Here is a 13,439-nt window from a genome sequence, read left to right as displayed (position 1 = left end):
CTTATAGACCTTGCGACCTTAAAACAATTTCTTGATTTGGATTCCAAGTATCATTGGTTAGCCACTTCTCTGCGTCCTTTGCTGCTTTTACGTTATTTCTCCAATATTGAAAAACCAGAGATCTTCAAAGTTCAAGTTCATCAAACTTCTTCTCTATTTATCTTCCTAGGAACATATATATGAAGATGACCCCCAAATTTGTATCTCTAGCTTACCTAGCTCCCAGAAATGCAGGCTCAAATATCCAACCATCTACTCAGTATCTTCATACAGATGTCAAATAGACATCTCCAATTTCACTGCTCGCAGCTCGCTCAAAATTGAACTCCTGATTTCCTTTTGCACAGTTTTTCTGATCTCAGTAAAAGGCAATTCCATCAATCCAGTTACGTAGTACAAAATCCTCAGAGTCATCTTTGATTCCTCTCTCTCTCTTTTTCCCATATCCAATCCATCAGTCAATCCTATTAATTCTACCTTCGAAGTATATCTACAATCGGACCACAGCTCACCACTTTCACTGCTACCATTTTGGTCCAAACACTGTAGCTCTCACCTGGATCACTGAAAATGGCCTACTCACTGGAGACTTCACTACTTGCCGCTAAACCCCTTCTGTCTAGTCTCAAAACAGCAAAGAATATTCCTGTTAAAATAAAAGCTAAATTGTGTTACTCTTCTGCTTTAAAAACTCCAATAGCTTCCTAGCTCAGTCGGCCCCCAAGGCCTTCTGTGATCTGACAGCCACCCTGCCCCACCCATCCTCCAGAGATCTCATTTCTTACTTGCTCTAACTTGCTCACTCCTCCAAAGCCACTCTGTCTTCCTTGCTATTCTTCAAACACATCAAATACACTTTTCAATTTGCTTTGCTGTTTCCTCTGCACAGACGACCCCTCCCTTTACCGGATATCTTCATAAATTTCTCCCTCACTTCTTGTATTGCAGATCAAATGTCACCTTTCCAGTAAGAATTTCCCTGTCTACCCTAAAATTTCATCTCTTCTCGTATAGTTTTCTCCATAGCTTTTGTATGGTTAGCTATTGCCACAATAAATAAAAACCTAACCCCAAACTAAAGCTTCAAACATTTATTCTCATGGATCTGTGGGCCACCTGAGAAGTCTCTGCTGATCCAGGTTGGGACAGCTCTGCTTCAGATGCGTTTATTCTGGGACTCCAGGCAATGACAATGGCAAAGACACAAGAGGGCAAGCAAGAACACACAGAGCCTCTTAAGCTTAGACTTACAAGTCACATGCTGACACTTCCATTTCATTCTACCGGCCAAAAGTCAAGGGCAGGGAAGTACATTTCTGCCCTTTTAGTGGGAGGAACTGCAAAGTAACATGGCGAAGGATATGGGTATAGGTAGGGGTGAAGAATTGGGGCCAATGACACAATCTACACACACATCATGTAACATCATCTGACATCCCATTTCTTTGTGCTATCTTCTCAATAGCTACTGCATAAGGTAGGAACCCTATTTCATTCACTGCTTTATCCCCAGTGATTAGAATTGAGCCTGAACATACTCGGTCCTTGAAAAATATGTTGAATGCACAAAATGACCATGCATGCACACAGCCATTCAATATGCCCAGTGTATGCCAGCCAGGAGCTACGCTAGATGCTAAAGATACAACGGTAAATGTCAACGCAACAATCTGATAGCAGTCTAGTGAGACAGACAATTACCGACGACAAACACTAATAGCTAACAATTATTGAGCACTTACTATGTGCTAAGCATTGTTCTAAAAGGTATAGATGAATTAATTTAACCTGCTCAACAACCTTATGAGGTGGGTACTACTATTATCCCTCTTTTATAGAGCAGGAAATTGAGGCACACAGAAGTTAAATACACAAGGTCACACAGTAAATGTTTGAGTCAGGATTCAAATACAAGTGATCTGGTTCCAGAACCAATGTGCTACACTGCTTCAACGAGACAGGTGTGATCCAGAGCTCAGAATGCTGTGGAAGCACAGAGTGGACACGTAACTCTGTCAGAAGACTGGGAAGAACAGTTAGGAAAGGCCAGCCTGAGAAAGGAGTAGCCTTGTTTGTCGTCTCTCAGAACTTCAGTTTCTTGTCATAAAGTACTCCCTCATTTCATCAATCTACAGTTAATAATCAGATGCACCTCAACTTTAGATATAAAAGCATGTGGCAAAATGACCATGACAACGACGTGTAGGACAGATACTACTGATTATAAAATGCAGGCCGGTCTTACAAATCCAAGTAGGACAAAAAGTGTGCATCTTGTGTGTCATCGTGCTCTGTCTCTCTGCTGCGTCTCCTTACATACATTCATATACACCTGCATATGTACCTAACTCCATATACACTAATGCAGTCTTGTCTTTTTTAGATTTGGTTTAATATTCAACGATATGATTCCCCACTAAGGATAAATTTTGATGTCACCAAACCCAAACTATGGAAATCTTTCTTTTCAAGAAGCCTTCCATACCCTGGCCTTTCCAGTGTTCAGGTATAACTCTTTTCACAACAATTGAATGTCGACAAAGAGAGTGAAGAGTTTGAAGTCATTGTACTGGGTAGCCAGATATTTTTTGATGCTTATTTCTACTCCTAGATATTTTGTCTAAAATAATGCTTGTTTTTCAATCTTAGTTGAGCCTAACTCACAATAAGAGATATACCACAATGTCATGAACCAGTAAACACATGTGAAAGAAAAAACTTTTGATATAGAGTCCCATGACATAAAAAAGTATCAAAAAATATAGTTTACGTAATTTTTTTTTAATTCTGGTGTCAATTTACTGAATTAATTTTATGATTGCTATTAACACATGATCCACTGGGGCTCATAAAATTAATATAGATGGGCCCTGGCTGGTAGCAGATTGCAAGTAGCAAACATTAGAATTGTTTACTACCACTTTTTTTGAGAGCTAGATATATAGGTGTATACTGGTGTGTAATATAAAATATTTCTTTACTGTGATCAAACCTTTAAAAAAAAAGATTTAATATAAAACACTGCCCTAGAGAAATTCTCCCATGTGTACAGGTGACATATACAATATTTTTTCATAGAAACATTGTTTGTAATTGCCTAAGAATTGAAACAACATAAAGGATAAATTATGGTACACAATTTACATTTGATAGTAGTTACATGAATAAATCAGTATTAATGAATCTTAAGCACTCTAAAATAAGTTTGCTATTATTTCTAAATACGACGTTAAGAAAAGGCAAGTTGCATATTCACAGTATAAATGATATAAAGTTTGGAAAACATGCAAAACAATACAGTATGTTGCTTAGGAATATGGATATGTGTAGTAAAATCAAAAGCATTTCATTAATTTGTCCATTTATACTGACTATAATGTAAATAGCATGAGGTCACGGATTTTTATTCACAATTATATCGCCATCACCTGCAAAAGTGCCTGACACACAGTAGTTACTCTATATATGTCGAATGAAAAGTACTAATGAAAATTCAGGTCATGGGTATATCAGTGACGAGAGAGAAGGGAAATGAAACTGAGAAAGCACTATAATTTATTTGTGATGTTTTACTGAAGGTGGGTCACGGGTCTACTGGCATCCGTTACATCATTCTCTGATTGTATGAGATTTCCTAATTTTTAAAAAATTAGAAAAGGATGATAGCAACTCAAATTAAGTGCAAATGATTTTTAGAATTTCTGAACTGTTTCCTCTTTTACAGCCAGAAGAGCTTATTTACCAGCGCACAGACAAAGCAGCCGCGGCTGAGCTACAAGACAGGTCACATGATACCCCTAAGGGCACATGGAATCTGTCACTAGGAGTGTAATTCCAAACTAGATGATTCTAAGCCTGGATAAGTGTGAAATAATTTGGGCAGTTCAACTTCAATTCATGTTTATAAATCCTAAGTACATATGTGATCCCTAAATCCTGTGGCTCAAAAGGAGGCTTTTTAGCATCAGCATGGTGTGGGACAAACAGAAGTGAATTCTAGCGATGATGGATGGTTCTCCAAAAATCCTACCTCAGATTAGAACTCCACGTTTTCAAGGGTCTTGTTCCACAGATCATATCCTCCGCTTAAATATGACTCTTATGTCCAATTAGTAGCTTACTGAACTTCAGCTAGTTTATAAACCAAACTCATGAAGATTGGTTAAGAGCCTATTTGAGTCACTGTAATCCTTATAACTGTGCAAGATAGAATTTATTCTCCTAGTTTCACAAATATGGAAACTGAGGCTCACAGAGGCCCACATACTTGTTAAGTGCTAGAGGGGGCTGTGAGCCCTACCAGAGCTTTCTGATTCCAGAGGCTGTGTGGCCTTTCTATTCTATCAAGATGTGTGAAGAGCAACAAGTCAAATTACACAAGCCAAAATGTGGTCCAGCTTAAGATACTACTACCATGTTTCCCCGAAAATAAGACCTAGGCGGACAATCGGCTCTACTGCATCTTTTAGAGAAAAAATTAATATAACACCCGGAATTATGCTACATTATATAAGATCCATTCTTATATTAAAATAAGACCGGGTCTTATATTAATTTTTGCTCCAAAAGACGCAGTAGAGCTGATTGTCCACCTAGGTCTTATTTTCGGGGAAACATGGTACTAGAAAACACCAATTTACTCTCAATTTCAAATTCAAATAAAGCCTTATTTGGGATCCCCACCTACAATACCTGAAAAAAATCTTTATTTCTTCTAATAGTTTCAAGATACTATTGATTAGAGTCAAATCATCTATTTCTCCAATACTGAAGTGCAATGCAATTTATTCCTGTTTTCTTGCTGAAACCATTTTGAAACTCAAAACAAAGATATGTGTTATATGGCAAAAGCAAAGCAGATCCTATAGCTGTTGAACAACAGGAAGCTGGCTGAGTCCCTAACTCTGTGTGTGTTTGGTTAGGGATGCACTGGAGGCTTTACAACTGGCAGCGTTTCAATTCAAATCTCAGCTCCCCATCACTGTCACATCATCTACATAACCTACCTCCAACTTTCCCCTCAGTAGGTAAAATTGGGATATTCCCCCTTACAGGATTATTGTTAGGAATAAAAATGTGTAAAAAGCACTAGCAAGGTACCTAAGTGAATAAGGAATCAGTAAGTGGTAGCTAGTTTCTTTCATTCTATGTCTAAGCTTCACATCCTCTGGACCCAATACCTATTATATTAACTATAAAACAGGATATCAAAAATTAAGTTGCAATGATGATGGCTATTTTAAAGGCAGTTTTAAGGCAATTTTGAAAAATAATCCTCATGAAAAGAAGTCACAGGGCAAGCAGTAAGTATGTGGTATTAATAGCCCTACAAATATTTGAAACTTTCAGATTCAACCCCACCCCTTATGCTTGAGTCTCATTTATCTGTCTGTATATGTTACCAATGAACAAAGTGATAGAACATTTCATGATAACAAAAATATATTTTCCTAAATGTATTGAACTTAGCTATCCCCATTATTCAGTACTCCCTCTTTTGTTATGTTTCAAGCATCTGTTACATCTATTCTATTCACAGGTCTATTTCCCACCCCAACTATACACAATCCTTAAGGGCAAGGAAAACTTGTGTTAATTTTTGAATCCCCGGGGATTAGTCCATATTAGTCACCAGCTATGTCTAGTAAATGACAACTCTACCACCAAAAAATGTGGTTATCACCTGAACCCCCACTGCATACAAACTGTATTTTTGTTTATAAGGGAAAAGTCAAATCAGCAAAAAAATGGAGCTTACTTTTTATAAACAGGATTGAAAAAATACTAAAAGAAAAAATTATGGACTGGAGGCCCCGCCACCTGACCCGATGGAATAGGTACTGCACATCCACACTGCGTCACTTCCTGCCTCTCTTAGAAAACAGTCAAGGAAATGTAGACGATGACCACAGAGCAGAATTGCTGAAACAGCTGGGAGACTACAGGGTAAGTACAAATGGCTCTCAGGTGAGCCTGTGGACTTCCTTGTCTCCAATTGGAAATTACTCCATAATGGGTTTTTGGTATCAAAATACCTACCCTGCTCCCCTAAGCACATGGATGAAACAGCATAGACTAAAAAGTGCCATTAAAAGTTCAAATCTCAGTAATTAACCTATTGTTAAATAGCAAAGTCTCTATAAAATGAAATACTAATTCATAAGATCATCCAATGTAAACAAGTAACTTTTATAAAATACATTGCAAGTATTAAATAAAATGAAAACATCTGGCTAAATTATGTTAGACTCAACTGTGCATAAAGGTTAAAACCAACACTCTCAATCAGGTTTTTTTTTTAAAGGATATGATTCTATACTAATTGCTTTTCATTGCTAAGAAAAATTTTCATCAATAAACAATATACCTTCTATTGCCTGTCCACAGTGCTAAGGGTTCACATCCTACAGCTAGATAATAAAACCTAGACAGCAGTCTCAAACCAAGACAGTAAACCTTGTTGGCTACACAGTGTGAAGTTGGACGTTTAGTTCTATTCACTGACTTAAACTTAGCCTCTCAGGCCAGGTTTTCAGCAAGGATGTTTCAATTCAAGTAACAGAAAACTTAGTTCAAACAGGCTTGAGCAATAATTTATTGGCTTATTTAAGAGGCCAGTAGCATCAGTGCTGTACTTTTCTGCAAGTCTTCCCACTCTGCCTTCCTTCACGTGATGGCATCATCCTCAGGCTGGCTTTTCTCGTGGTAGCAAGTGGCTGGAACAGGTCTAGGCTGGACTCACCCCTACTGACAGTCTGCACACATACTGCCAACGCAGGAAAGAGCATCTGTGTGCTATTATTCCCGAGTTTCCGGAAATTCACTGAGACTCACTTTGATCACCTGTAGCTCAATCACTGTGGCCAGGAGAACAGAATGCACTGATTAGCTTAATCTAGGTCCCTGGAATTACATGTGTTACTGTGCAAACTAGGGACTACGGGGAAGAGGGAAGGAACAGTGGAGAGTGACTAGCAGGTGCCTTATACACCAAGTCAATATGCCAGCAACTAAAACAAAAAAGACATTTTCCCTTCTCCATTTTCTGTATTGCTAATATACAGCTGAACAGAAAGACAGAAATACTTTGAGATCCAGAAGGAAGGCTTCTTATTGAGATTATTAAGAATTGCATACATTTACACAGCAAAAAAATTAAGTGAAATCTTTAAGCTTCACTAATGTCTAAAATTTTGGTTGTTTTTTCCTTTCAGTTCTCTGGATTTCCCCTTCACATGCCTTATTCTGAACTGAAGCCTTTAATTGAAGCTGTGTATAGCACTGGAGTACATAATATTGATGTTCCTAATGTCGAATTTGCTTTAGCAGTATACATCCACCCATATCCCAAAAATGTTTTGTCTGTTTGGATCTATGTTGCCTCCCTTATACGCAACAGGTAATATTTGCATTGTATACTTTTTATATCATGTGAAACTATAATTAGGATATGAGAATATTTTTAAGTGATATTGGTCGTATCAGAAGAGATTTGCAAATAATGAAATAAAATTATTTTCAAACTGTGCAAAATAAGCGTTTTTATTTAGCAATCTGCCTGGTTGTCTCTGCCACTTTGAGCCTAATATCAGTACAGACTACCCACAGTTCCCCCTTACACTAAGAGCTTCATACCGCCACGCTTTGGTACTTGCTCACCTTCTACTTGGGATGCCCTTCTTCCGTGCCTGTCCAGCAGGGTATCAACAACCATACTTTTAAGACCCAACAAACAATACAACTTTTCTGGGAGAACAATTTTGCAATATAAATTTTTTTGTTTTTAATGCTGAATGTGTCGTAAGACCATATCCTACAAAAATAACCAAGCAAGCACACGTGTGTACACACACACACACCCATTGAAGCAGTATAGTATTTTAGAGAAAAAAAAGGAATATATTTAAATATTTATCAAAAGAGGGGGCCGGCCCGGTGGCGCAGGCGGTTGGAGCTCCATGCTCCTAACTCCAAGGGCTGCCGGTTCGATTCCCACATGGGCCAGTGGGCTCTCAACAACCAAAAAAAAAAAAAAAAAAAAAAAATATTTATCAAAAGAGAAGTAGTTTAAAAAATTAAGACACTGCTATGGACTGCATGTTTGTGATTCCCTCCACCCCTAAGTTCCTATCTTGAAGTGGTATTTCAATACCTACGTAATGTGGAGGTGGGGTCTTTGGGAGGTAATTAGGTCACGAGAGTGGAGCCCTCAAGATGGGATTAGTGCCTTACAAGAGACAAGAGAAAGCTGCTTATCTGCTGGCACCTTGACCCTGGACTTCCCAGCCTCCAGAACTGTGTTTGCTGCTTAAGCCATGCAGTCTATGGTACTGGTATAGCAGCGCGTACTAAGCCATTAAAAAGGATTAAGTATATGTGCTGACATGGAAAGATGTACACAAAATAGAAATATGTAAAGTAGGATTTCTCACCAGCAGCACTGCTGGCATTTTGGGCCATGTAATTATTTGTCGTTCGGGACATGGCCTTTACCCAATAGATGCCAGTTACGTCCTTCCCCTCCGCTAAGTGGTGACAACCAAAAATGTTTCCAGATGTTGCTAATATCCTTTATGGTATAAACTGTCTCCAGTTGAGAAACACTGATGTACCTGGAATAGGATTTCACTTAAAAACAAAACAAAGACAGGACCAAATAAAGGAAAACCTTTAGCTATATTCCCTTATGCCTTCCTCTATCAAATTATATTACAATTATATATACATGCCTCTGATCCCTCTACTATGAACTCTTCAAGGGAGAGTTCAGGGACTGACTCGTCAGTCATTACCAATGTAATAATACGGATAGCATGGCACTGGGTTAAGAGCGTAAACTCTAGAGATCTCCTACTTCTGCCACTTACTAGCTGGGAATCCACGGACAAGTTACTTAACCTATTACATATTTTCCCCATATGAAGACCAGAATGATTACATTACCTACTTCATCAGGTTGTAATGATGAAACAAGTCAGTACGTATGTACAGATGACCCTGAACAATGCAGGGGTTGGGACATCAAACCCCCACACACAAATCCAGATGTGGATTTAACGTTTGACTCCCCCAAAATTTAGTTGTCCCTCAGTATCTGCGGGGGACTGTTTCCAAGACTCATCTGCGAATACCAAAATCCATGGATGTTCCCTGTATAACATCCCTGTATAAATGGTCTACATCAACATACAGTCGCCCTTCTACATCCAGACTCCCAGCCATGGATTGAAAACAGTGGAGGTATTTATTGGAAGAAAAAAAATCCACGTATAAGTGGACCCATGCAATTCAAACCAGTTGTTCAAGGGTCGACTATACTTAGAACACAACCCAGCACTGAGCACCTGATGTCCGTCAGGCACCACAGGGCACTTTACATAATTGTTGCCTTATATTCTAAGAATGAACTTTTTAATAGTTAATACAATCAATCACAGAACCCAAGATAAAACTATACCAAGTATATATAGTGATTCATTAAATATTAGCTATTCCCTTAAGTTAATAATGAAACAGCAACAATATGTAAAAATTAAATGGAGATTATGCCACCTCCGCATGCAACTGGAGGGGAGGTGGACAGTAGAAAAATGTGAGTTGCTATGTAACAATGTCCCAACTTACTGAAATCAGTTTGGTTCAAGCCAGCCATGTCCTATTTAATGGTTTGCTAGCATCAAGCAACATAGGACAAAGCAAAAGAGAGGCACCTCAATTACTGGAACCCCTGGGGAAATTAGCTGCTCACATTAATTAATTTAAAAGGATAACATTTAAAGCAAGTCCATGATTTAATCCTGATTTTTTTACATAAGTATTATCATAATTTTTCCCCCAAAATAATATATTGTCTTCCAACTACTATACAGGAGATAAAACTTTAGTCCTCCCTTGATGGTTATAGATGAGTAATTTTACCATGCAGTTCACGTAACTACAGCTAAGGTGAAACACGGGGTTGGATGGGACTCACTCCAGATAAACTCTTGTAGTTTTTCTTGAAATAGTCCCTGATGTCAAGTTTTCAAATAAACTTTAATAAACACTTAAGAGAAATAAAAACAAAATAACTACAAAACAGTCAACCTAACAAAAGAAAATTCTGACCCTGTAACTGTTTAATAAGCTCAGATTTCCTTTCAAGTTCTCTAAGGGAATCAAGAAATAATTATTTTGTTTTGTTTTTTACTTTGCGCTTAGGCCAGATTTTCAGAGAAGGCAAGGCCTTGGAGCACCACAAAAGACAGGACGACTTAAGTTTAAGAGTTACCAACTCGACAAGTAAGATCGTTAGCTTATACGCTGCCTGATCCTTCGTGCAAAGAACTTATGGTGGTTCCATCATTTATTTTGCAAATGTTAACAGGAGTGAGGTCAAAATGAGAAAACCTTTAGAGAAAGGTGAAATTTCAGAGTCATTGAATCTCCGCCCTTTACAGGTGATCTTTCCCTTGGAGTGTTCAATTCAAATGTTAGTGAAATGTAAAAGCAATGAGAGACTTCTCCTTATTTATATTCCCATCAAATGATTCTCCTTTCATCTTTAGACAACTCCTTCTAAAATAAAGTTTTCTCTTAGCTTGAACTGAAACTTGTCTACCTGTAGATTGTATCTCTCCTACTCCTCCTATACCCCAATAAAACAAACAAAAATACCTGGGACCACAAATAACAAGACTGCAAGATTACAATCTCTTCCACAGCTTTGCATGTATTTCTAAAAACAGCATCCCATCTACTATTCTCTTCTTCATGACAAAATTACATATAGCATTATATAAAATTGACTCAAAGGGTGGCTGGTTAGAGCAGTTGGTTAGCACGCAGGCTTTCAACAACAAGGTTGCCGGTTCAATCCCCACATGGGCCACTGTGAGCTGTGCCCTCCACACCTAGATTGAAACAACTACTTGACTTGAAGCTGATGGGTCCTGGAAAAACACACTTAAAATAAATAAAAGTTAAAGAAAAAAAAAAAATCTTGACTCAATATGTACCTGTCTGAATGGTAGGTCTCCACTCCCATTATCTTTTCACACAGCAATGAAGATAAGCCAGATTCAAATTTTTACTACTGCACAATTAACTTCAAAAAGACAATTCTGTTCAACAAAATTAAGTATCTGTATAAAACTGCTTATCAGGGTCATGATTTCATCAGAGCTAAAAAGATAAAATATTTAGTCCTATTTTCCACTACTTTACGTAGAACTGCATTAAGATTTATATAAAATCCAAACACAAAAGGAATTATTTGGTAAAGTCCTCAAAGTAGATTTTATTTATACATTTCTTCAAATGATTGTGGAATTTTTTAAAAAATCCCTCCCAAATTTGACAATTTAGGGACAGTGGTAGGAACCAGGGATCTTTGAAGAAAGCAAATACAAATAAATTGGTGCTTTGCTAGCTCACTGAGCTAACACCAAGAAGCCAATTTATTCTATAATCTTAAAGAATCTTATATGTGGGTATGTTTGAATTGGCCCTCTGAGAATTGTTCAAATAAAGGAAACATGGAAAAGAGATTGGTTTCCACAATGAGCAGTCTTTGAAAATAAATTTCAGAAATGTATGTTTGTAAAGATCTAGAAAGCTTGGTACAGTGTTTATATTGAAAGAGAACCAATAACCCCATTACTGACTTTAAAACTCAAAATGATCTAAAAAATACTTTAAAATGGCAAGGCATTAGTGACATTATCTCCAAAGCATTCAATTTAAAAGAAATTTGATAAAACTGTTCTCACCCTTATGAAAAGACCTAATCCCTTTCTAAAACAAAAACAAGAGAAAAAACACTGTACAATTCACTGGTAAATTAAGATAAGATTTCTGAGGTTATAAGGAATGGGGCCAAAACAAGTCACACTCAAAAAGGGACGGTTAACACAAGAAACGTGCTATAAGTAAAGTGCATGAAAGGAAGCCTGCTCAGCTAAATGAAGTAGACAAAGGTCAGAAGTCAAGGGTCATTCGCCAGAGCGGCAGCAGGCTCGAAAACCACACTGCAAATTCTGGCATCCACTGGCGGTATCAGCATGAGGACCTGTATAAAAACAGAAAAGTGTGAAAGGAGGAATTTCTTAGGGATCACATAAAAATAATCTTGCTTATGAAAGAGATAAAACATTGATTTTTTTTTTTACTACCAATCAACTTATAACATAGAAGTAAAATCTCACAATGCGTGTATAAAAAAATCATTCAAACACAAAAACTGCCAAGAGCTTGACTTTAAATAATGTATCATTCATAATCCAAAAGCTAAATGAAAGAAGAAGGGAAATAATATTTTGGCAACCATCTTATAAAATAAAAATCTAAGAAGAAAGAGTTAACCCACAAGCAAGACTGCCAAGTTAACTTAACAGATTTCTTATACTCTGAACATCCTTCCTAGAATTATAATTAAGGCAAAAACAGCATTATCGGTAATAGATCAGCTAAAGAATCCAGTACTGAGTTATTACAATAAACACTATATTCAAAATAAAAAAGTTAAAAAACTATATAGACTTAACATGTTCGCCATATTTTAATCTAACATCTGCAGCAAAAATAAATCATATTGTTCAGGTTAAGTGAAATTATTTTCCAGAATACATAATGAATGATTAAATAAATAAACATATCTAAGACATAATAAAAATTGTGATTCAACTACAACGTAGAGTAGTAACACTCAGGAGTAACTGACATTTTAACCCTGTCACATTATGCTACCCAGATACTACACAAAAGATTATTAGGGAACATAACTGAGAATTAGAAAATGTCCAAAAGGAGATACTATGGCACATAGTCAAATAGTAAGTACTTTGAATTAATCATAGTTTTCATAAAGGCAGGCAAATATGGAAAATGATGTTTTAACTACAATGAAGACTTTCTGTATGTCTGTACCAGGAACAAACGAAGAGCAGTTAAGTAGTTATTACTCATCAATAAGAACCAAAATACTTCCAATTGTGATATGCAAAGAGTACATAGAAGGTAGTTTAATAAAACTACTCTGTAGACTATGTCAAATAGGTTATAATTGAAAAATCACAGTACTTTGGATGTCTAGTTTAACTCAGAAACATAATTTTAAATTAGCTGTTTTGTTTTTTAAAATAGCAATCCATTGCAAAAGAAAGCCACTATGCTAACATCAACCTAATAACTACTTTCAATTGAACACCCGGAACACACTTATTTCCCAAATTTAACTTTTCCTTGTATCCCTGAAATAGCATATACAAAATACAAAGGACAAATTTCTTAGGATATACAAGCAAAGAAGTATAACATTCATATATTTCACTATGGAAATGATAACATTTCTTTAAGAAAAGAAACTAATGAACTTTACAAGCACATGTGGACCTGCAACAGCTTATTTCATTTATTTTCAAGTTTTTATGTTTAACTCTAAAACTGATGTGATGCCTGGG

General features: G+C 36.8%; 2 protein-coding genes across 12 annotated transcripts in view; one reads left to right on the top strand and one right to left on the bottom strand.

Annotated features, from left to right (window-relative positions):
* Window positions 1-7,527, top strand: part of CC2D2A (coiled-coil and C2 domain containing 2A) — a 113,485-nt gene extending 105,958 nt beyond the window's left edge. For all 9 annotated transcript variants that reach the window (XM_081055938.1, XM_081055936.1, XM_081055937.1 and 6 more), the window contains 4 exons: window positions 2,384-2,506; window positions 3,725-3,783; window positions 5,772-5,946; window positions 7,215-7,527. In XM_081055938.1, the coding sequence (XP_080912064.1) occupies window positions 2,384-2,506; window positions 3,725-3,783; window positions 5,772-5,946; window positions 7,215-7,403 (546 nt within the window). In that variant the 3' untranslated portion in view covers window positions 7,404-7,527. The remainder of the gene's footprint in view (window positions 1-2,383; window positions 2,507-3,724; window positions 3,784-5,771; window positions 5,947-7,214) is intronic.
* A 1,700-nt stretch (window positions 7,528-9,227) lies between these two features.
* FBXL5 (F-box and leucine rich repeat protein 5) overlaps window positions 9,228-13,439 on the bottom strand; it is a 47,891-nt gene continuing 43,679 nt past the window's right edge. For all 3 annotated transcript variants that reach the window (XM_081056033.1, XM_081056034.1, XM_081056035.1), the window contains exon 11: window positions 9,228-12,049. In XM_081056033.1, coding sequence (XP_080912159.1) covers window positions 11,973-12,049 — 77 coding nt within the window. In that variant the 3' untranslated portion in view covers window positions 9,228-11,972. The remainder of the gene's footprint in view (window positions 12,050-13,439) is intronic.

The sequence above is a fragment of the Rhinolophus hipposideros genome, assembly GCF_964194185.1.
Source record: "Rhinolophus hipposideros genome assembly, chromosome: 1".
In the NCBI taxonomy this organism is placed as follows: Eukaryota; Metazoa; Chordata; class Mammalia; order Chiroptera; family Rhinolophidae; genus Rhinolophus; species Rhinolophus hipposideros.
This window is presented reverse-complemented; position numbering and strand designations above follow the sequence as displayed.